The sequence below is a fragment of the Oncorhynchus mykiss genome, chromosome 5, assembly GCF_057628025.1.
Source record: "Oncorhynchus mykiss isolate SJ-2025 chromosome 5, ASM5762802v1, whole genome shotgun sequence".
In the NCBI taxonomy this organism is placed as follows: Eukaryota; Metazoa; Chordata; class Actinopteri; order Salmoniformes; family Salmonidae; genus Oncorhynchus; species Oncorhynchus mykiss.
Window position 1 is genome coordinate 39,276,097 of NC_143026.1, and position 24,195 is coordinate 39,300,291.

General features: G+C 42.3%; 2 protein-coding genes across 10 annotated transcripts; both read right to left on the reverse strand.

The window, feature by feature from the left end:
- Positions 1 to 37: 37 nt before the first annotated feature.
- Positions 38 to 18,530, reverse strand: LOC110523770 (SMAD family member 4). Of its 8 annotated transcripts, XM_090234787.1 has the most exons (13): positions 16,002 to 18,192; positions 15,693 to 15,770; positions 14,239 to 14,645; positions 13,835 to 14,009; positions 13,695 to 13,724; positions 13,387 to 13,590; positions 12,962 to 13,099; positions 9,437 to 9,544; positions 9,113 to 9,163; positions 7,423 to 7,606; positions 7,041 to 7,209; positions 1,754 to 1,892; positions 38 to 1,351 (listed from the first exon to the last, which is right to left on the reverse strand). In XM_090234787.1, the coding sequence occupies exons 3-13, from the start codon at positions 14,476 to 14,478 to the stop codon at positions 1,140 to 1,142; spliced, it is 1,650 nt and encodes a 549-aa protein (XP_090090913.1). In that variant the 5' UTR covers positions 14,479 to 14,645; positions 15,693 to 15,770; positions 16,002 to 18,192; the 3' UTR covers positions 38 to 1,139. The 8 variants fall into 8 exon arrangements, with proteins under 8 accessions (XP_090090913.1, XP_090090916.1, XP_090090912.1 ...); XM_090234790.1 differs by lacking the exon at positions 12,962 to 13,099 and having other exon boundaries at positions 16,002 to 17,802; XM_090234786.1 differs by having other exon boundaries at positions 15,693 to 16,632.
- LOC110523771 (bone morphogenetic protein 10) lies at positions 15,765 to 22,642 on the reverse strand. 2 transcript variants are annotated; one of them, XM_021602776.3, is made up of 2 exons: positions 20,717 to 22,642; positions 15,765 to 20,142 (listed from the first exon to the last, which is right to left on the reverse strand). In XM_021602776.3, exons 1-2 carry the CDS (start codon positions 21,078 to 21,080, stop codon positions 19,079 to 19,081), a joined length of 1,428 nt encoding a protein of 475 aa, XP_021458451.3. In that variant the 5' UTR covers positions 21,081 to 22,642; the 3' UTR covers positions 15,765 to 19,078. The 2 variants fall into 2 exon arrangements, with proteins under 2 accessions (XP_021458451.3, XP_090090917.1); XM_090234791.1 differs by having other exon boundaries at positions 15,765 to 20,126; positions 20,717 to 21,415.
- Positions 22,643 to 24,195: the final 1,553 nt, after the last annotated feature.

Genomic DNA, 24,195 nt, shown 5'->3' on the forward strand with positions numbered 1-24,195 from the left:
TGTGTGTCCTCTTATACACCACAGGGAGAACACCAAACAAATTATACACCATTTTATTTCCATTAATTATGAAGGTAAATGACAAGCACTGGATCATGTATATCCTTAGCCTACATATATAATTTTCTAACTTTAAAACATATGCTCATAAGGCAGAAAAATATATAATTAAGCAATAAGGCCCAAAAAGGGAGTGGTATATGGCCAATATACCACAGCTAAGGGCTGCCCTTAGCGGTGCCTTATTGCTATTATAAACATGTTACCAACATAATTAGAACAGTAAACAAGTAGTTTTGCATCATACCACGGCTCGAACAACCCGGTGACAAGTAGTCCAGGCCCACACAATTGCTGATATTCTCAGTGCAGCATCTGGTCATAAAAACTGGTATTTATTTACAACTTTCACAATACTGACACACGACTGTGCTCTGAACTGTTTCCTTTCATATGGGTTCATTTGGCATCAATATGGCTTCCTTACCTTTCCTTCAATATCTCCAAGGAATGTTACCACAAGTCAATTCATCAAAGTCATGATTACAGAAATATGAAGTGGAGATCAATGTTAATGAACTGAACACCTGTCTAGACATTGAGGCATCTGAAAACATTATTGAAGTGAACACCATCTGGCCTGGATCCCACTCATCGCTACAAAAGCTGAATATTCTAAGATAAACTAGAAATGTATGCGGAAACTACCCCTCACACTGCATACCTAAACATACTGAAAACAAGCACATGAAAAGCAAACCAATAAAGTGCTTAATTAAGCTAATATGCCATAATAAAAAAAAACAGCATTGAAACTCAAATACAGTATATAAAGTGTCATGCCTTCTGTCAGTCAATGAACAGGATATGAATAGAACAGAATGAAAAGCATCCATGAGTAACGACTGTATATCCTGATTCTGAGGCAAGTAGAAAACAGATTCATGAGCTGGTATCTTCAGAGAAGGAACCCTGGCTGGCTTTGATGCCAGTGGGTAGAAAAAAATAATAATTTACACCCCTCTCTCATCCCGGACAGCGTTCAAATGGCTAGCCTACGTGGCATGGGCAGTCAGTCAGTCCAGCATGTGGTGATGTCAGTTCTAAACAAAGTTGAGTTAGTGTTGCCGTTCTATAACTCAGTCCAGGGGCTGGGGGTCAGCGATGGGCATGGTATGCAGCACCTCATCCAGTAGCTGCAGGGCACGGTGGAGATGGATCTCAATCCAGCACGGAGTCTCCTTGATGCTCTGCCGGGGGTAGTCAGGCCCCCAGCCCTTCACAAAGCTCATCCTCAGGATACACAGCCTGCGCAGGTCGTCCACTCCTATACCTGCCGCCGCAGACAAACCTGGAGGGAGAGGGTTACAAACAATAGTTACATTTTTTTTTATTTAACTAGGCAAGTCAGTTAAGAACAAATTCTTATTTACAATGACGGCCAAACCCGGATGTTGGTGGGCCAATTCTGCGCCGCCCTATGGGACTCCCAATCATGGCCGGTTGTAATACATCCTGGATTCGAACAAGGTACTGCAGTGATACCTCTTAGACCGCTGCGCCACTCGAGCCCAGTTAGAGGGTAGTACTACATATTTGATAGAATGATTCACTACCTATATAGAGTTACATGTCTAAGGCAGTGCACACATTTAGCCATTTCTGTAAGGTCCTGAGATGCTCGGAGACAAGACAGATGGATATATTGCTTGGCAGACAGGTTAAAGGATGAATAGTCTGAAGAGAGACTCACTGATGGCGGGGGCGATGCCTCCTACAGAGCCAGGCCCGGGGATGTTTCCAGCCACTGCTGCTGCCTGTGCTGCGGCTGCCGCCTGTGCTGTGGCTGCCTGCTGCTGCATCTGCCTGTGGCACTGGCGCAGGTCAAACACCTGCACAGCACACAGGGAGGGTTAGGGACTACACACAATGGGGCAAACTACACACATTTTCCAACAAGACAGAACTGCCAAAGGGAGCGGAGTAGCAATCTACTGCAGAGTTCCGTTTTACTATCCAGGTCTGTGAGCTTCTACTTTTAAAAATCCACCTTTGCAGAAACAAGTCTCTCACCATTGTCGCTTGCTATAGTACATTGAAAGTCAATATATATAAAAACAACAAAAAAAAAAAGAGTTCTTAACACGGCGTGTTTTTTTTTTTTTACCCCTCGCAGGTGTCGTCTCCTTCAGACATGAGCTCGTCGTCAGAGCAGATGTTGAGCACGTTAACCAGCACCTTCTGCCCCCAGCTGTGAATTGATTGCCCACCATCTATCTTCAGAGCTCGTGCTGTTAAGTGACCTAAACTGGGACATGCTTAACACCCCGGCCATCCTACAATTTAAGCTTGATGCCCTCAATCTCACACAAATTATCAATGAACTTCCCAGGTACAACCCCAAATCCGTAAACTCGGGCACCCTCATAGATATCATCCTAACCAACCTGCCCTCCAAATACACCTCTGCTGTCTTCAACCAGGATCTCAGCGATCACTACCTCATTGCCTGCGTCCGTAATGGGTCTGCGGTCAAACGACCACCCCTCATCACTGTCAAACTCTCCCTGAAACACTTCAGCGAGAAGGCCTTTCTAATTGACCTGGCCCGGGTATCCTGGAAGGATATTGACCTCATTCCGTCAGTAGAGGATGCATGGTTATTCTTTAAAAGTGCTTTCCTCACAATCTTAAATAAGCATGCCCCATTCAAAAAATGTAGAACCAGGAACAGATATAGCTCTTGGTTCACTCCAGACCTGACTGCACTTGACCAGCACAAAAACATCCTGTGGCGTACTGCATTAGCATCAAATAGCCCCCACGATATACAACTTTTCAGGGAAGTTAGGAAAGCAAAGACTAGCTCTTTCAAACAGAAATTTGCATCCTGTAGCACAAACTCCAAAAAGTTCTGGGACACTAAAGTCCATGGAGAATAAGAGCACCTCCTCCCAGCTGCCCACTGCACTGAGGCTAGGAAACACTGTCACCACCAATAAATCCAAAATAATTGAGAATTTCGAAAAGCATTTTTCTACAGCTGGCCATGCTTTCCACCTGTTTACCCCTATCCCGGTCAACAGCCCTGCACCCCCCACAGCAACTTGCCCAAGCCTCCCCCATTTCTCCTTCACCCAAATCCAGATAGCGGATGTTCTGAAAGAGCTGCAAAATCTGGACCCCTACAAATCCGCCGGGCTAGACAGTCTGGACCCTCTCTAAAATTATCAGCTGAAATTGTTGCAACCCCTATTACTAGCCTGTTCAACCTCTGTTTTGTATTGTCTGAGATCCCCAAAGATTGGAAAGCTGCTGCGGTCATCCCCCTCTTCAAAAGGGGGAGACACTCTAGACCCAAACTGCTACAGACCTATATCTATCCTACCCTGCCTTTCTAAAGTCTTCGAAAGCCAAGTTAACAAACAGATCACCGACCATTTTGAATCCCACCGTACCTTCTCCGCTATGCAATCTGGTTTCCGAGCTGGTCATGGGTGCACCTCAGCCACGCTCAAGATACTAAACAATATCATAACCGCCATCGATAAGAGACAATACTGTGCAGCTGTATTCATCGACCTGGCCAAGGCTTTCGACTCTGTCAATCACCACATTCTTATCGGCAGACTCAGCCTTGGTTTCTCAAATGACTGCCTCCCCTCGTTCACCAACTACTTCTCAGACAGAGTTCAGTGTGTCAAATCGGATGGTCTGTTGTCCGGACCTCTGGCAGTCTCTGTGGGTACCACAGGGTTCAATCCTCGGGCCGACTCTATTCTCTGTATACATCAATGTCGCTCTTGCAGCTGGTGATTCTCTAATCCACCTCTACGCAGACGACACCATTCTGTATACCTCTGGCCCTTTTTTGGACACTGTTAACTAACCTCCAGACAAGCTTCAATGCCATACAACTCTCCTTCCGTGGCCTCCAACTGCTCTTAAATGCAAGTATAACTAAATGCATGCTGCCCACACCTGCCCGCCCATCCAGCATCACTACAGTTCTGGACGGTTCTGACTTGTGGACAACTACAAATACCTAGGTGTCTGGTTAGACTGTAAACTCTCCTTCCAGACTCACATTAAGCATCTCCAATCCAAAATTAAATATAGAATCGGCTTCCTATTTCGCAGCAAAGCATTCTTCACTCATGCTGCCAAACATACCCTCGTAAAAGTGATCCTCGACTTCGGCGATGTCATTTATAAAATAGCCTCCAACACTACTCAGCAAACTGGATGTAGTCTATCACAGTGCCATCCGTTTTGTCACCAAAACCCCATATACTACCCACCACTGCGACCTGTATGCTCTTGTTGGCTGGCCCTCGCTTCATATTCGTCACCAAACCCACTGGCTCCAGGTCATCTATAAGTCTTTGCTAGGTAAAGCCCCGCCTTATCTCAGCTCACTGGTCACCATAGCAGCACCCACCCGTAGCACGCGCTCTAGCAGGTATATTTCCCTAGTCACCCCCAAAGACAATTCCTCATTCAGCCGCCTTTCCTTCCAGTTCTCTGCTGCCAATGACTGGAACGAACTGCAAAAATCACTGAAGCTTGAGACTCATATCTCCCTCACTAGCTTTAAGCACCAGCTGTCAGAGCAGCTCACACTGCACCTGTACATAGCCCATCTGTAAATAGCCCATCCAACTACCTCATCCCCATACTGTTATTTAATTTATTTTGCTCCTTTGCATCACAGTATCTCTACTTGCACACTCATCTTCTGCACATCTATCACTCCAGTGTTTAATTGCTATATTTTAACTATTTCGCCACTATGGCCTATTTATTGCCTTACCTCCCTAATCCTACCTCATTTGCACACACTGTATATAGACTTTTTCTATTGTATTATTGACTGTATGTTTGTTTATTCCATGTGTAACTCTGTTGTTGTTTGTGTCACACTGCTTTGCTCTATCTTGGCCAGGTCGCCATTGTAAATGAGAACTTGTTCTCAACTAGTCTACCTGGTTAAATAAAGGTGAAATAAATCAGATAAATAAAAAAGAGGGGTTCAACTAGAGATGGGCAACTGAAATAATTTCACTATTCAAATAATATATTATGAAATTTGATATCCGGATAGTCGAAATACATTGGGGTTTTTTGTACTTATTTTCTTTAACCTGAGCACTTATTGCTGCGCGAGGGACAAGTGGTGGCACTCTGCTGTTGCAACAAGGGGAGGGGCCGGTGTGTTTGGGACGCAGGAGTGCAGGGCAAGCAGAGAGAGATGTAGAATGTATCAAAGCCGACTCATGCTAGTTAGAAAACTTCTAGCTACCATAGGCTATTTATCAGCCCATCTGATAGTGCTGGTCTTGACTGCAGGTCTCGACTGCATCGATTACAGCAGTGTTTCCCAACTCCAGTACCCCCCACAACAGCACACATGTTTGTCGCAGCCCCAGACAAACATACCTGATTTAATTAATCAAATGGCTTGATGATTAGTTGACAAGTTGAATCAGATGTGCTTGTCCACAGCTACAATACAAATGTATACTGTAGGGGCAAGTTTTCCATTTTAATTTACCGGACATTAGAGAAATCTGCCGGACCCTTATGCATTGGGTGCGTAACCTTTAGGGTGTCCACCCGCGGTGCTCAGAATGACAGAAATCCCATGTAGATTATGGCAATTCATATTAACAGAACATGCAAGTCGAGGATGCAACAATGTGCAGTCCTTAAGTAAGAAGTTGGTTTTTAGATATGATCTATTCTATTGGTCAGCTTGTCGAGGTAGAAATAGACTATTCCAAACAGACTCTAGGACAGTTGTGGGAAGATAGATGCCAAATTCATACAATCAGTAGGCCTAGGTTAAAAAATTTTTTTTGTTTGTTAAAAAGCAAATGAGTCCGATGCAACAGATCAGAAAGTTTAGCTTAAAATGTTGCTGAACTATTCTTCACATTATAAGCACAGCAATGCGCACAAGGCATTAGACCATGTGCAAATGTTTGATCCATAATGCAATTAGCGGAAAACACAGTTGTCAAAAGGGCACCGCCCATGCAAGCGGTTTCATGAGACATGAGAAAAATCAGTTTTTGATACAAAAATAATGCACTGGGCCTTTACTAGTCCTGTATTAGCAGAACAATATAGCCATCTGTAGCGGAAGCAAAATATTTATTTAACGGCTTTTCTATTATTTTTTTTATAACCCTAACGGAAACCTTGTGTTGGAGGTACTTGAGGACTGGAGTTGGGAAACACTGGATAAAAGAAGCCAGCTAGGCTAATTGGTGCTATATTTTGTTGTGCTTTCTCCCTGTCCTTGTTTACACATAACACCCATTCAGATTAAACAACCTACCTGTTGGCCTACTCCTCCTCATTAGTTAACTTTTAATTCTGTCATTTTGATTCCATCTTGCATTGATTAAATATCTCATCAATTCACTTGCTAGAAATGTAGCCTTTAAATGAATAAAGTCCTGCTTCGATTGGCCGACAAAAATAGAAATATATATGTAAGCTACTGAGCGTGCATTCAAACATTTGTTGTTTATTACATCAAATGTCATGGTATATCCTTGTATGTAACAATGTCACGTGGATAATCGAATTTAGCTTTAACTTTTAAAACTGGCCTTATTTGTATCTTCTCAAAAATGAATACTAAAGTCAGTTCAGATATTTGAATAACTGTGCTCCTCCAAAGGTTTGACGGTCTAAAACGTAAGGATGTTTAACCAGTTTTGAGAACAATCAACCTTCCATAGCAGTCAAATAACCACTGAGACACAATGCATGTAAATAATACAGATCAGAAAACATGTCCTTGTTTACTTAGGGGTGCCATTCCTCAGCAGTGAGTCTGTGGGCTGTGATATCAAATATATTTGTCATATGCACAGAATACGCATAGTGTGTACACAGTACAATGACATATTCACTTGCAGGTAACACTCTCAACTATACGACAAAAATAAGAATAGAAGTAATTCAAATAATAAAAAAAGTACAAAATAAAAGCTCAATGGAATACAATAAAAAATATCATATCTCACCTTGATGTAGGCGCTGGGGTAGATCTTGTGCACTGCATCTCCAGGAGCACGTCCTGCCTCCCTGTCCAAGTAATAACTCTGCACAAACACTGCATGATCGCTAAGGCAACGCACCCACACGTCCCCTTCCCCTTTACACTCCAGCTGCACCCCTTTACCAATGTGAAGTCTATAGAGCCAGGAAGAAAGAAGGGAAGAAGAGAAGCAAACAGACAGTATGACAAGATATTTTATCTGCCTAAAAAAATACTTTATATTGCTATGGTACACTAATACTCTTCCAAAAATATGAATTATATAAAAAACTGAAGGGAGTGGAAGGCACTCTACTTAGCCATTTCATTTTGCAAAGACATTAAATCCTTCCTTTTTCTATGAGTACCTGGCTCTCTCGATTGCCTCTGTCCTGTGGACATTGCTGAGCTGACCCAGGCAGAAGCGGTCCCCTCCCGAGGGATCCACGTACCCGTCCACAGTCACCGTGGGGCAGCTGGCCGGAACCTTGAACGTCTCCCCAACCTGAACATCCATTTCAAAGTAGGCAATGGAACACCAGTAGTCAGGTGCTGGAACAGAACGAAAGAACCACCATCAATTGGTCTCGGTCTCTATACTGTCTACAATCCCTTCAGAAAGTATTTATACATTTTGATTATGTCCATATTGTGCTATTACAAAGTAAGATTGAAATGGATTTAATGGACTTTTTTTGTCAACGATTTACATAAAATACTCATGTCAAAGTAGAATTGTATTTTTATGTATGGAAAATAAAAGCACTTAATCTTCATTAGATAGGTATTCAACCCCGAGTGTTAGAATCACCTTCGGCAGCTGTAAGTCGTTCTGGGTAACTCTCTACGAGCTTTGCACACCTGGATTGTACAATATTTGCCCATTATTCTTCAAAAAAATTATTCAAGCTCTATCAAGTTGGTTGTTGATTATTACTAGACAGCCATTTTCAAGTCTTGCCATAGATTTCCAAGCCTATTCAAGTCAAATTTGTAACTAGGCTACATTCAATGTCGTAAGCAGCAACTCCAGTGTATAGTCCTTGCCAATGAGAAGCATACCCATAACATAATGCAGCAACCACCATGCTTGAAAATATGAAGAGTGGTACTAGGTGATGTGTTGTGTTTGCCCCAAATATAACACGTTGTATTCAGGACAAATAATTACATTTCTTTGCCACATTTTTTGCAGTATTACTTTAGTGCCTTGTCGCAAACAGGATGCATCTTTTGGAATATTTTTATTCTGTACAGGCTTCCTTCTTTTCACTCTGTCATTTGTTAGCATTGCAAAATAACTACAATGCTGTTGATCCATCCTCAGTTCTCCTATCACAACCATTAAACTCTAACGGTTTTAAAATCACCACTGGCCTCATGGTTAAATCCTTGAGCGGTTTCCTTCCTCTCCGGCAACTGAGTTAGGAAGGGTGCTTGTATCTTTGTAGTAACTAAGTTTATTGACACCATCCAAAATGTAATTAATAACTGCACCATGCTCAAAGGGATATTCAATGTCTGCTTCTTTTTTACCCATCTACCAATAGGTGCCCTTCTTTGCAAACCATTGGAAAACCTCCCTGGTCTTTGTGGTTGTGCTTGAAATTCACTGCTCAACTGAGGGAACTTACAGATAATTGTATGTGTGGAGTAGAGATGAGGTAGCCATTAAAAAAATAATGTTAAACACTATTGCACACAGAGTGAGTCCATGCAACTTATTATGTGACTTGTTTTGCACATTTGTACTCCTGAACGTTAAGCTTGCCATAACAAAGGGGTTGAATACTTACCGACTCAAGACATTTCAGCTTTTCATTTGTTTAAAAAATAATAATAATGTAAAAACATAATTCCACTATGACATTATGGGGTGTTGTGTGTAGGCCAGTGAAAAACATCTAAATGTAATCAATTTTAAATGTAGGCTGTAACACCACAAAATGTGGAATAAGTCAAGGGGTGTGAATACTTTCTGAAGGCACTGTATTTCACACCTCATGCCGGATCAGATGGGGACACATACTCTCTGAATAACATTGCACACAGACTCACCAGGGTGATTGGATATGGGGGTCTGGAATGCAATCTCATTATGCGAGAGCCCTGGAAGAGAATGGCAGGTAAATAAGACAACAATACAGAGAACGGTGCTGTTTGTACTGCTCGTGATAAATGAACAAAAAATGTATGTTGAATGGCATAAGTACAAATTCACATAATTTCTGGAAAATAGCTCATTTCACAAGACCATAATCTTTGTTACATGAAATCAATGTTAGCTTGTTGCTTTGTGGGAGACAACATATGTTAGGCTCAGATGTTGGCGGCAGCACCACTAGCTGTATACCCAGAGAGGGGGCCAACACAGCCACTCACAGTAGTGTGGGGTGTTGGGCATGGGTTGGTGGTGCTGCAGGTGCCCATTCTGGTGGTGAGGTACTGAGGGGGAGAAGTTCCCGTTTCTCAGCCAGCCTGAGGTGGCACCTGAAAGCAGAACAATCACCCGTTGCGTCAGACCATCAATATAGCAAGAAAAGACCTAGCTTTGAACTAACCACAACTCAAAATCACACTCGACACATACATAGGTTACAGTCACAAGGGTGAGAGGAATTCTATAACTGACCGAGGAGGAATGAACCCGCTGGAGATTCAGCATTACCACATTGCAAAGCTTTTTTGAGAAAAGAAAAATGTTGAGAACGTCCAGGTTCTGAGAAGTTAATAGGGTTACTGTGAAAAGCAGCAGGGAGGAAATATGAAGGCTGTTATGGTATATGGAGGGCGGATGAATGTGAGTGCTACCTGTAATGGTTGCTTGTAAGTGCAGGTCATTTCTGTAATTGCTAATAGCATAGGCAGTGAGTTATATTTAGGCTGATGAATGCAGGTGCCCACTCCCTTAAAAGGTCAACTTGCCCTTAGAATCAACTTCTTGCTTTAAATGGCCTGTGGGGCATCAATACGAGTCAGAAACACACGTGTGTGTCAAAATTGACTACAAAGTGGAAATATGCTTATTTTTGTCCTAAATTCAGTCTCGTACAAAGTCAGACTCACACTGAGTTTTGTAAATCAATTCGTCACGACTTACTGGAGAGTTGGGGATATGGATTATGATCATGCCCACTTTCTCAGTGCACACTAACATGAGAGAAGCGTCTGTGCTGACTGTGCTCAGCTGTGCGCTCTATCCAATCATAGAGCCAGAACCTCCAGACAGTGTGATGGACCTGGGCTGCGTTCAGTACTTGTTTACGTTCTGGCATATTCAATTGAATGGAAACGGTGCTGTACTGAACGACCAGTTGAAAAACTGGGAGGGGTTGGGTTGTGGAACGCCATCAGCGTGGCCACTGCCCTTTAAATACATCACTTATTGCCTCAAGCCACGCCCACCAAACGGGAGCAAACGTACATCAAAGTCTGTTGTAGAACGTGCAAGAACGGTTTGGGGAAACGTGTTGTTCAGCACAAACCGTTCTGCAACATAGTAAACGTTCAAGCAAACTGAACGCACCCCTGGGCCCGGTTTCCCAAAAACATCTTATGGCTAAGTTCATCATTAGAACCTTGGTAGCGGCATCATTATATCTCTGTGGTGTTTCCCAAAACCAGCGTAACTAAAGCTGCACTTGTTATTTATCGACTGCCTCAGACCACTCGTAGAACAGCTAAGTGCGTCGTTAGATAAAGATCTCTGCTAAACATAAAATCAAGAGGTTTGTCTGACTGTGAAGGCTGATAACTTCTGAACAGGGTTGACCAAAGTCTTTACAATGGTTACAAAAAAAGTGAAGGATGACTAGATGCTTCAAATGAAAACCGAGATGACTGCATTCAAATATATTTAGGCTACACAGGCCTATAATATATTTTTATATATTTCAATCACTTTCATGTTCAATCAATTGAGCACTATTGTGCCAATAGGCTACTGTCAAATTTCTTGCCTCAAAATATTTGTTGGGATGCCTTGAATAATAAGCCACCTTGATATTTACAGCCATAGGTGATAGCGCTCTAGAAACTGATCCGTCATCATTATTGTGAAACAATTATAATGTTAAAAGGTAAGATTTGAATTAATAAAGCTGATCCGAGAGCAGTGATGGTTTTATTTTCTATCCTCTAAATATCTAACAACGCACTTAAAGAACGTTCTCTGCATGGTGTTTTGGGAAATGCACGTTACATCTTCGGCCGTTGTAGGAACAATGCATCGTTAAAACAAGTGATGCCCCATATACACATCGTGACATATTGAATTTAAGCAATAAGACACGAGGGGGGTGTGCTATACAGCCAATATATTTTTCCACCAACTGTTGTGTTGTCAGCAAACTTAATGATGGCGTTGGAGTCGTGCTTGGCCACGCAGTCGTGGGTGAACAGGGAGTACAGGAGGGGCCCCGGTGTTGAGGATCAGTGTGGCAGGCATTGCCGCCTACCCTTACCACCTGGGGACGGCCCGCCAGGAAGTCCATGATCGAGTTTCAGAAGGTGTTTAGTCCCAGGATCATTAGCTTAGTGATGAGCTTTGAGGGCACTATGGTGTTGAACGCTGAGCTGTTGTCAATGAACAGCATTCTCACATTGGTGTTCATTTTGTCCAATTGGGAAAGGGCAATGTGGAGTGCGATGGCGATTGCGTCATCTGTGGATGCCTTTTGCAGTGGGTCTAGGGTTTCCGGGATGATTGTGTTGATATGAGCCATGACCAGCATTTCAAAGCACTTCATGGCTCCCGACGTGAGTGCTACAGGGCAGTAGTTATTTAGGCAGGTTACCTTCGTTTTCTTGGGCACAGGGACTATGGTGGTCTGCTTGAAACATGTAGGTATTACAGACTCGGTCAGGAAGAGGTTGAAAATGTCAGTGAAGACACTTGCCAGTTGGTCCCCTCTGTATACACATCCTGGTAATCCGTCTGGCCCCATGGCCTTGTGAATGTTGACTTGTTTAAAGGTCTTGCTCACATCGACTATGGAGCGCGTTATCACACATTCGTCCGGAACAGCTGGTGCTCTCATGCATGCTTGCCTCGAAGCAAGCATAAAAGGCATTTAGCTCATCTGGTAGGCTTGCGTCGCTGGGCAGCTCTCGGCTGGGTTTCCCTTTGTGATCCGTAATACTTTGCAAGCCTTGCCACATCTGACGAGGGTGAGGGAGAGCTTTGTATGCATCTCTGTGTGTGAAGTAAAGGTGTTCTAGAGTTTATTTTCCTCTGGTTGCACATGCTGGTAGAAATTAGGTAAGTCTGCCTGCATTAAAGTCCCCGGTGCATTTTCTTGTTTACTTATGGCCTCATACAGCTCGTTGAGTGCGGTCTTAGTGCCAGTATTGGTTTTGTGGTGGTAAATAGACAGCTATGAATAATATAAATTTAAACTCTTAGTAGATAAGTGTGGTCTACAGCTCATCATGAGGTACAATTCCTCAGACGAGCAATACATTGAAGACTTCTTTAATATTAGATATTATTAGATATTTAATATCAGCACCAGCTGTTATTGACAAATAGACCCCGATGCACGGAAAACACAGCCAGCTCTATATTAGCAAAGACGTCATTCAGCCACAACTTGGTGAAACATAAGATATTACAGTTTTCATGTCCCGTTGGTAGGATAGTCTCAATCATAGATCCTCCAGTTTATTTTCCAGTGATTGCACGTTGGCCAATAGAACAGATGGTAAAGGCAGTTTACCCACTTGCCAACGAATTCTCACAAGGCACCCTGACCTCTGCCCCCTGTATTTCCATCTTTTCTTCACACGAATGATGGGAATTTGAGCCTGGTCTTGGGGAAGCAGTATATCCTTCCTGTCGGATTCATTAAAGAAAAGTATTGTATCTGGTATTGTATTAAATTTGGAGGGCTGAGTGTGGGTGCTTACTGTGATGGTATGTGGCACTCTGTGCCAGGGGATAGCCGTTCTGCTGTGAGCTCTGTCCCTGTGCTGGGCCTGGCCCTGAGGATAGCTGCCGCAGACCTTCACTGATATGGCTCCCTGACAGAAGGCTACTGGACTGGGCTATAGGGACAGAAGCAGGACGGGCCAGGGTGGGTGGGTATGGAAAACAATAAGCACACACAGCCAAACACAAACACACATCACAATACAGACACACACACAAACAAAAGTGATCAGGAATGACACATCTGAAAAACTTCTCAGCATGACCTTGACTTGGGGTACGAGGGATCCACTGTGTCCTGTATTTATGTCAGAAGCTTATTCACCACAAAACTAAACTTTACATTTAAAGGGAGTAATGAACTACAAGACAGGGGAGGGTTAAACACAACACAGTGTCTCACTTGAAGCTCCAGCAGCAAGGCTGGAGAAGGCAGAGGTGGAGGCTGAGCTGCTGCCCTCGGGGGAAGGGAGCAGGGCCGGGCTGCTGAACTCCTGGGGACCCCCCGGTCTGGAGGGTTGGTGCTGGATGGTCTGATGGTGGCTGTCCGTGCCGGAGTGAGAAGGCTGGTTCTCAAATTCATACTCATCTTTGACCATGAGTGTGCCTGGTAGGGCAGGTAGGGTGAGAGGGTTGAGGTTTTGGGGAACTTCACTTTAATCCTCCATTGTGAACTGCAAATTACTAGTACAGAGCGAGAGCCTCTCTTACCTGAACTTGAAAGAGTCAGTCCTGAAAGGTCTGTGAAGAGAAGTAGAAGGACACAAATGAGATCCAACTTAGAATTCAATGGAAAAGTCAGAGGGGCTAAACAACAGTATTCAAGAGAGGAGAAAATAAATCCCACTCACCAATCCCTGGTGATACCACCCTCTCGTAGTGGTATGGGTTAACACACACGTTGTCAGCTTTGAGGTCAAAAGCAAACTGGCAGTATTTCACATGCTTCAGTTCATTTTTGTGCAGGTCAGGCCACCGCCACAGTCTTGCATAGATCACATGGGGGAAGCCTTTACGCCCCGCAACCTGAGCAGAGATGAGAAGACAAGAGTTATGAACATAGTACAGCAGTCCTGTAATGCAAGTGTAATATCTCCTCTCTATCACCAAGGTGGAATTCATTAGGCACTAAAGGGACTGAAACAGGGACGGACGATCAGAACTTGTCCAATAAGAAAAAACGCTCTTTTTCATTTTAAGTTGCAAAATGTTTTACTTCGGGATGCCCTAATGAATGACCAAGCTACCCCATTACCTGCAGGCGTCCATCCAGGGTGCGCTGTATGGTGACACACTTGCTGGGGTGAGCTCCGTTGGTGGTGATGGCTGTGATTAAAGAATCTAGCTCATCTTTCTTCTCCTTCAGTTTCTTAACAAGGCTCTCAATGGCTCGCTTGGCGAAGGTCTCGCTCTCTCCACCCTGTCTGTGGCACATCAGGCTGTGCACAATGCTCAGACAAGCGTCATTGCTTGTGGGGGTGTTTGTGATCGACATCTTGCTCACCGTTCCAGTCTCTATAACTTGGAGTTCAATCTTAAGGAGGCTTCCAGTTCAGTCGTCACTCCAGATCAATGAGTCAAAAACACATTTTCTGAAACCTTTTGCCAGGGTTAGAATGGAATGTGTCCCGTTCACTCTACAGGTGGGGTGTACAGGACAGACTGCAGTGAGGGAGCAAGAAAATAACGTTAGAGTACTACCGTACTATCAATGCATAGAAGCATTGACTGGCAACAAATGAATAATGCCACCATGTTTAGTTAGCTAGCAAGCAAACGTTAGCACCACAAACTTAGCTAGGTAGTTTCAAAAATATTACTTACAAAAGCTAACTATTTTGCATAAAATTCCTCGTTTTAACGTTAGCTAACGCAAATACCCAGCTTACTGGCTAAATAGCTATGGTTAACGTTTACATATGTAACAGCATAATACGCTAGCTAGCTAGCTAGCTAGCTAGCTACAGTAGTAGGCTCGCTTAAAATCAAAAAACGACGTGTGGATAAGTTGTAGCTAATAGTCAGTGTAGCTGAAATTACCATTTCAAAAAAAAAATGCTAATACTTTCTCGTAGCAAACCTAAAATGTTATTATCGTTGAACTAGTTAGCTTGCTCGCCGAAAACAAAACCAGTCTTCTTTGAATCGAAGTTCGAGCCAATACTTGGCTATCTTCTAATTCTGAGATATGGTGCGACTCTTTGATGTTTCTCAATTGTGCCAGTGGCGAAACAAGACAAACAATGGTCGCAATATACTGACTGGTAAACAATGCTAAAGCGCTAGCTACGAAAATAAACAATTCCCTCTCTCCCTGCAACGCCCTCGCGACTCCAGTGCAAATGTGCAATGGGGTGCATTGCTCCAGTGCTACTCATGTCAGCAGGGGGAGCATGTTCTGTGAGTTCAGAGAACTAGGCTGGGCAGCAAAAAAACATGGCCCTAGGGCTGATAAGGTTCCGTTTTGATTTCTTATCGGTGTGTTCATTCTGTTTTCCATTCATGACAAACACATGTCATTTATACAATATTATTGTAATTTTCACCTGCAGCTGTCCTACAAACTCATGTCCTACAAACTCATGTAGAAGTGTTCATAAGTCCCATAAATGAGGTCTGAGTAACCAAGATGTGCCTTCATGAGTCAATCTCTGCTCCTGGTTTATAACCTACAAGTGTAATTAGTTTCCAAGTAAATGTACCATATACCTATGTGCTTATCCAACATTCTGGAGATTTCATCTGGCATTTCATTCAACAACACCATATGCCAACCGTGTCTTCGTGCTGCAAAACAAATAAAGTTTATTTTTCCTCAAAATAATTAATTTCCACAGGATGCAATAAGTCTACTGAACTTTCACATGCACATCAAATTTACTAAATAAATAACCATCACCTTTCAAGTCATGAATAAATACTCTGAAATAATATCTGTAACAGCTCAATCGCTATTAGGTACAGTATACAGTATAGTTTTGACTAACAAATGCATGGCAGTGAAAAGCAAATCTTAACTGAGAACCAAGTCCAGTTGGTTTAAAAGTTCAGCGTGATTCCATAGAGGTTGTCTCTCCTTCAGTCTGCTGACAGCAGAAGAGGAGTGGTGATGTGACATGTTTTTTTTTCCATCTGTACTGCAGGCAACGCCATGATAAGGGCCCCAGAGTATCCGTGCCAGAGAAGGGAAGTGGGAGTGTTTGAGGCCAGGCAGTGGTGAATAGAGAGAGACTGGCCAGTAAACAGAGGCTGGCTGGGGGGTGTATTGAATGTTCCATAGAGATTGTTGGTGTTGGGGCCCAGGAATCTGACAGCACACTCTCCCTACTGCTCTCCACTTGGAATGGTTTCTCATCCTGAGTGATGGTCTACACGTCTCCAGGCCCTAACACCTCCTTATCACCAATGCTTGCATTGCATGTGGCTCTAGAAGGATGTGTGATGGTGGGGTGGTAGAGGGTGTGAGTCGGACTGAGGCAGATAGATTAGCCCAATAATAAGTGGGCAGAAATTATTTAAAACATTCATTTGGTTCCATGGACATGGACAGTATATTATATATTCAGGAAAAATAACTTTTTTCTGGCAAACTTAATCTAAGGCTTTGTACATCATCTGTACCTTTTTGCTTCTGCTTTCTCCAAATGTAGAGGGTTGACATTTTGCAGAGACATAAAGTAATCTGCAATAAAAAATGAAAAAAATAAAAAGCCATAACACCTTCTAAATTGTTCACCCTTTGATTTCACATTCTCTGACCTGATATGACACTCCTCTTGAAAGGTTTTAATATATATTTTTTAATTTAAAAATATGTATATTTTTATACCAAATACAAACAACCACTTACAGATGCACACAAACAACGACTAAATCTCTACTGCCCAGACCCACATGCTCACATCTCCATCCCTAGTGCCTGCGTTATTGTTGCCACATGGCCTTAAATTGTACCAATTCACTTTTCTCGTTTGCCCTTGCTATTTCAATATTTCCATAATAAATCATTAGATTTTTCCATTGTGTTAATGATGGTGGATTAATTGATTTGCAAGTTTTTTATTTAATCAAATTCAAGATGAGTGATGAGAGGAGAATCGTCCAGGCCATTGGGTATCTCAATACACCTCCATATGCCATGTCTTGAAATATGCAGACAGATTAAAAGTACATTTACATTGTAATACTTCAGACACCCAACTTTCTAGCTCCGCTCACAATTTCTGGACATTATAGCATAACCCAGACAGAATGGATTATTGAATCATTGTTAGTTTTACACTTCAGACCTGACTCTGCCGTTATGCTGTGGAATTTGTGAAATTTGTCTATTCTATAATAACATTCTATATTCAAGGTTGTTCTGATGTCCAAAATATTTCAAATCGGCATTTTGGGATATATAACTTTTAAATTGCATGTATTTGAAACTATACATTGGTCAGTCCAAAATTACTTTTTTAATTCTGTCATGGAAATAAATGTCTTTCCTGTTACCAAGTCATTTCCGGTTTCTATGCCTTTGGTTTTCCATGTGGACCAATTTATCAGTGAATTCAGAAAAGCTATACACGATTATTCCATAATGTTCATTTCCTTCCATGTTGTTATAGTGTTCTTAACTATGAAGTTGTTAATGTTCTTAGCTTTATCCTTAGAAAATAGACAAGTAAACAGATTCTGGGGATAAGCATGCTCATCTTCAATATGTACCCATTGTTCCTCTTTAGTGCATTTAACTATATGCGGCAAGTAAAAGCCTTGCTTTGCGAGTTAATACAATATTCCAAGTCTGGAAGGTTAAAAACCACCCTTAGACTTAGGTAGATGTAAAACCTACCTTTTTATTCTATGAATTTATTAGCCCATATAAAGTATGTTATGACCGAGTATACTTTTTTAAAGAATGTCTTTGGTAGGGTAATTGGTATTACCGAAAATAAATATCAAAACCTTTGGAGCAATGCCATTCTTGAAAGGTTTTTCATATGGAAGTTGCATTGATCAACTGGGCGGCAGGGTAGCCTAGTGGTTAGAGCATTGGGGTAGTACCCGGAAGGCTGCAAGTTCAAATCCAACGAGCTGACAAGGTACAAATCTGTCGTTCTGCCCCTGAACAGGCAGTTAACCCACTGTTCCTAGGCTGTCATTGAAAATAAGAATTTGTTCTTAACTGACTTGCCTAGTTAAATAAAGGTAAAATCAATACAATTTTGCACAGTGCCACTCTATTCAAATCTATGCAAGATGAACTTCTGTAGTGAACATGTATTCTTGGCTTGTCCACAGGCCTTGGTAAAAGACGACCTCAAACAAAGTTGCATTCCCATAATACATTTCTGGAACACATGTGTTTCTATAATACATTTCATTTCACATTTTATGACATGATGGAAGCACTCATATTTGAAATATCAAACACCAATCATCCTGCGCTCTTTTAGAATGAGCATCTGTCTTTGCATGTAGAATATACGGTTATATTTATGGAACAGCATGTATATATACTGGGCATGCAGGAGTGATCTGTTCTGTTTTTCTGTCATTTAAACCAACAGAGTTTTGTGCATATCTGACAGTACATACCAACAAATCGTCACGATTAAAGTCAAATGTAAGATGACAAACATATACCAACTATAAAGAACAGCATAATATTCACATTCAAATCTTTTTTGTGTTTCTCTTTTGTTTTTACAAAATCACATTATATTGCTGGCATTGTAAAATAGCATTTTATATAATCTCCATATACTAACAAATGTACTTTCACAAATGACAAATTTCCATCATATAATGCACCCTTTTGCTCTGTCATCTTTCTATTTACTCCTCCCTGTTTATCTGTATCTTAAAATGTAGTTGAAGCTGCGTGTTCATTAGATACTGTAAATATAAATTATTCATGCCCTACTATATATCAGTTACTAGCGCACAAAGCAAGTATCCTTGATGCTTGTGGAAATGGATGTGTTATTTTCAAATCGGCACTTTTGATCTGGATTTCTTCTTTGATAGTGAAACTGAGGACCACTCAGTCTATGCTAATCCAAAGTCTCTATAATTCTCTCCTGCACCTTTAGTCAGTTCTATGACTATCTACAGCCGCACTCTGCCACCACCATGCCCTCGTACTTGTGCATGTAGGTGACCACTCCTCCATCCTCGTAAAGGAGTGAGATGGGCTCTAGCTTGGTGGGAACACAGCAGGCTGGTGACACCTTCTGTGGAATCTTACTGCTCAGCCGAGTCTGGACAATGGCATGCTTGGTAGGCGAGACCTCAGAGGTCATAGGGTAGCTGCATACACCATTGCACTCGTAGGCTTCATAGCCCATGGGCTGTATGACCCAGGTATCCCAGCCAATGTCCTTAAACTCCACATGGAGAGGGATCTTCTTACAGGGATCACCCTTGGCGTTGCGGCGGATTCGGGGAGGAGTGTCGTAATAGAGGTTGGAGTGCAGTTGCATGAGAGTCTCCTCATCCAGCTCCACTCCATCCGTGTTCCTAGCATCGCTCCCAGCCTGGTCCCCCCGGTTCCCGTGTGGACTCAGCTCCAGGTCAGCCGGCACAACGTTCTCATGTTTCATCATCCGGTTGAGCTCCCCCTTGTCGTCCTCACGATGGTCTCTGCTTTGATCATCTGAGAAGACAATCACCACTGGCTTGTGTTTCTCATCCAAGCCCATGTCAACATACACATCGACCAACTCTTTCTTTCCAGCCTCTTTTCTGACTTCCTGGCGGGTCTTCCCACCTTTGCACCTCAGACTTGCAATGTGGACCTCCAGTCGGTGGGTGGAGCTCTCTGCCTTCCGCCAAAGGTTGACCTGATTGGTCAGGTCGAAGGTGACCCAGACATCGTCTTTACCATAGACGTGCCGTGTTGCCAGTTCCTCCATTTCCTCAATTTTGTCTGTCTCCTCCTCATTCCTTCTTTTGTCCCTCCCCTCTTCTTTCCTCCAGTGCCCCCCCTCATGTTTCTTGTAAACGGTCACCTTGCGGTCAAGGCCGGCGTAGTGTCTGCGGTCCTTCTGGACCAGGGTGTAAAGGCGAAGCTCGGCGGTGAGGATGTGCTCGTGGTGGGGGATGGAGATGTTGAACAGCAGGGGGTGTCTCCTCACACCCCTGACCGTCACACTGTAGGGGGAGGAATCTGGAATTAAAATATCAATGAAGGTCTGAATTGGGTTTAGACTTCAATTGGATTTAATCAGTTTGAAATGAAATAATGCATCAATAATAAGGGTTTCATTTTAGCTCTTTTGTTAATGGTTAGATTTTATTGCAATCATATCATCTGACTTCAAGAAGAGGAAATAATAAGCACCTGTTAAACCAATTTCAATTCAATAAAATGTTCTTTAAGGACAAATAAAATGTTTTATTCTTGTCAAGTTAGGGCTAAAGTTCATAAAACTTGCTTTAAAGTCAATCTCAGTTAACCTGAGCCCAAAACAAAAAGTGATTTACAGTTACAGTCAAATATGAACTCCTCTAAAAGAAAACAAACAGCTGTGTGTACCTTTTGACATACTAAGTTATATTAGTCAATATATTGTATAATGCTATAGTTCTAAAATTAAACAAAACTAATTTGAGTGGCTTTTCATGTTAGCTCAATAAACAATTAATAATATCAAAAGATACATTTTCAGGATGATGAAAATAAGAAAATGTAAAACAAAAATAAAAAAATGTCTTCAGACAAATAGAAGTAAGTGTTCTACCTTCATTCTTGAAACTACGCACTATGTTGGCAGAGGGCACCGCTGTGTGATCATTGGCAAAGCGGTTGTACAGTTCCAGCATGTATTCTGGTGGCTCTTTACGGGTGGCACGGGGCCTTGCCCAGGCCTCCAGCTCTGTGAGGTTCAACGTAGACAGAAACTGACCCAGAGAGTCCTGCATGTCCAGCTCTACATCCTGATCCTGCTCCAACATGGACGTATCCACCAGACCCCTGGCGCCAGGGCCCCGTCGAGGCTCCTCAGGGGACATGATGGGACTGCCCTGGCTCCAACCAGGCAGTAGCAGGGGCAGTAGGCTAAGAGAGTAGATGTATCCCAGTATGGAGAACACTGGAGCGACCATGACTGAATGACTCAAGGGCAGGTTCAGGTCCAAAGGATGAGTATCAAATATAGAAATATGAAAGGATCCTTAGCAGAGGACACCTGCGGAACAGTTCCCCCCTATCCAGCTGCAGTTTGTCTCGGTTGGGGCTGAAAGGGTGGTGTGTGGGTCGAGGGAAAACAGCTTTGTCCTTGTTGATCTTGTGATCGGGTGCAGAGGGCAGGGTGAGATGTGTTGTCCACCCCACTGTGCTGACATGTTTGGAGATGTCACTAGGGCTCTGCTCGCCCCCTGCCTCTCTCCGGGCCCGCCAGCCTGCTGACGACCTCTAACTCCAACTCCACTCATCTTCTATCTACTACTTTCTATGCATGCTTTTCTCTGGCTGTTCGCAGGCCACTGCTGAGGGGAGACTTGCTTTGTACACATCATTTTCTGCTTGAATGATCTTTTATGTAGAATCCACCTGAGAACATGTTGCTTAATGCTTGTAGGACAAACTATATATTTCTTTACAACATCTGAGCGAGTGCACTAGATATCAGCATACATGCATTTTCAGAGTAACCTCTGAAAAGTGAGTCAGAACCACTGTCATTGACAAGCTAATGCAGTGCTACAGGTGTTCCACAAGAGGTCAGAGTACATCGATCCATGACAGATCTTTCCTTTGTTGAGTTCACTGTATAGGGAAAGCGAGATACCTCATTAGTTGTACAACTGAATGCCTTCAAGTGAAATGTGTCTTCTGCATTTAACCCTCTGAATCAGAGAGGTGCAGGGGGCTGCCTTAATTGATCAACATCCATGTCTTCAGCACCCAGGGAACAGTTAACTGCCTTGCTCAAGGGCAAAAAGACATATTTGTACCTTGTCAGCTCGGGGATTTGATCCAGCAACCTTCCGGTTACTGGCCCAACACTCTAACCGCGAGGCTATCTGCCACCCTATAGTATATTGGTTACAACAAAATGCTTATCAGTAGTTCAAATATTCAACAATGAATTCCAATACATTCCCTGATTAGATGTTTCAGCGACATTTATTGATTAGATGAAAAATAAATTAATTTAATAAGCATACTCTAAAATCTGCAAGACCAATTACAAAGCTTTGATATCTCTTGGTGAGGTATTATTGATTGATTGATATCTCACAGTTGATTTTAATGAAGCCCTCTGCGCTGCCTAATGACAGCCTCTGGGCAGACTGAGTAGTGCTTAAGGCTTTGATCTACTTTTACAGTAGGGGAGAGTGGGTTAGGCTTACGTTTAGCAAAAGCATTTATTCAGCATCACTACATCAAGGGAAATATAGTATTATTCATAACAACGATATGTAAGTGAAAATCAAAGAGGGGCTATGCGTTCTATGGAAAATAATGAACGACGTGGAGGTGTGTTCGACGCGCTAGCTGAGTGGCACTGACCTTCCACTTAGTTGAATTATTTTCCAGAGAACGCATAGAACACCGAGTTGATTATCCCTTTTATACCACGACTATAATTTAACACATTTGCCTCTAGAAATGTGTTAATTTGCCGGAAGAAATGTGTTCAACATCAACTGCAGTAGCCAGTAAGTTTACTAGAGAGCTGCGGTAGTTACCGTGGTAACCAAACAAACAGACTTGTTGATTTCGTTAACCCAACACTCAGTCCCAGCTTGCCATCTTGAAAATCGAATTTAACAATGCCAATAATGTTTTCAATTCGACTTTTGCTTTCAAACCGAGCTCAAACATAGAACATAAGAATTGAATTCCACCTTGCAAATATACTGTGCGTTATAGGGAAATAATACTAGAATGTCAATCAGAAACAAGTATTCAACAGAGGAGGAAGGGACGCGCTATTAAGGTACACAACAGTACATTTTGGTAGATAGAAGGTGCTCTTTGGTAAAAGAGGTTAATTGGTCATCAAAAAGAAAGGAGGACCAAGGCACTTTTCATATAATTAATTAAAATGCCTTTATTGGTATGGCATGTTCAATAGAAACAAAACAGTTTTTAAAAATTGTTTCTATTGAACATGCCATACCAATAAAGGCATTTCAATTAATTATATGAAGAGTGCCTTGGTCCTCCTTTTTAATGCCATGGTATATTTAAGCAATCAGGCCCGATGAGGTGTGGTATATGGCCAAGATGCCAAGGCTAAGGGCTATTCTTATGCACGATGCAAGGCGGAGTGCATGGATGCCTGGATACAGTATTTATACCACAAACCCCTGATGTGCCTTACTGCTATTATAAACTGGTTACCTACTTAATTAGAGCAGTAAACATAAATGTTTTGTCATAGCCGTTGTATACGTTCTGATGAGTGTAGTTATGGACTGAGTGGATCGAGTCCTGAATGCCGATTGCAGGGTTCGTACAGACATTGGCAAGTCAAACGTTCAAGTACCTTTTCAAGCATTAATATTTATTTTAAAGGACCATCAATTTGTCATAGTTAATATTATGCAATTGTTTGTAGTCGCCACCAGATGGCAGTATATCGCCACAACCTCATAAAAAATAACTAATTTAATATTCATCACTACGTTGTTTCACTACTTATTTACTACATACATGAGTGGTGAAGTCAGTACTGATGATTTTGTCATTTGAGCAAAGTAGTGATGAGTAGAGTTTTGGGACATGCCGCCTACTGGTTGGTACACACTTTTCCTATTCGCATTACTACACAATTCCAGCTTAATGACTGTGTTTTACTGGCCATTTGGGAATCTACTACTTAATAGCTACGAAAACGCGAAAGCTATGGCTAATTTAGGCAAACAATTCCACCCTGTTAGGTTCCACCCTGTTATGATTATGCACCTAACAAATTGGAAAATGCCTCCCAAAAATATTTAGGTGCCTGAGCTTGACCAATATGTTTTTCCTGAAAGTCAAACATGCCCTTTTTCTGATGGAATACATATTTTTTTAAATGGTACCACATTGTAGGAATGACCCAGCTATGAAGTAGCCTACTTCCTGTTAAGGCTTTTCCGCTTCTTCTCTTGGGTTTAAGAGGTGCAGCCACCTACTTACTGTACGTTGTGATCAACACTTTTTTAAAGTGGGTGAGGCGGTTTAGGGAGTTGCATTTATTACTAGAAAGGGACCGTTTGTATTGCC

Coding starts and splice junctions, on each gene's coding strand:
- LOC110523770 (XM_090234787.1), bottom strand. CDS start 14,478: ATGTCGATCACAAACACCCCCACAAGCAATGACGCTTGTCTGAGCATT. Junction 14,010..14,238: donor CCCTGGATGGACGCCTGCAG/GTAATGGGGTAG, acceptor ATCTCTGCTCAG/GTTGCGGGGCGTAAAGGCTT. Junction 13,725..13,834: donor GGTGGTATCACCAGGGATTG/GTGAGTGGGATT, acceptor TTCTCTTCACAG/ACCTTTCAGGACTGACTCTT.
- LOC110523771 (XM_021602776.3), bottom strand. CDS start 21,080: ATGGTCGCTCCAGTGTTCTCCATACTGGGATACATCTACTCTCTTAGC. Junction 20,143..20,716: donor GCGTAGTTTCAAGAATGAAG/GTAGAACACTTA, acceptor TTTTAATTCCAG/ATTCCTCCCCCTACAGTGTG.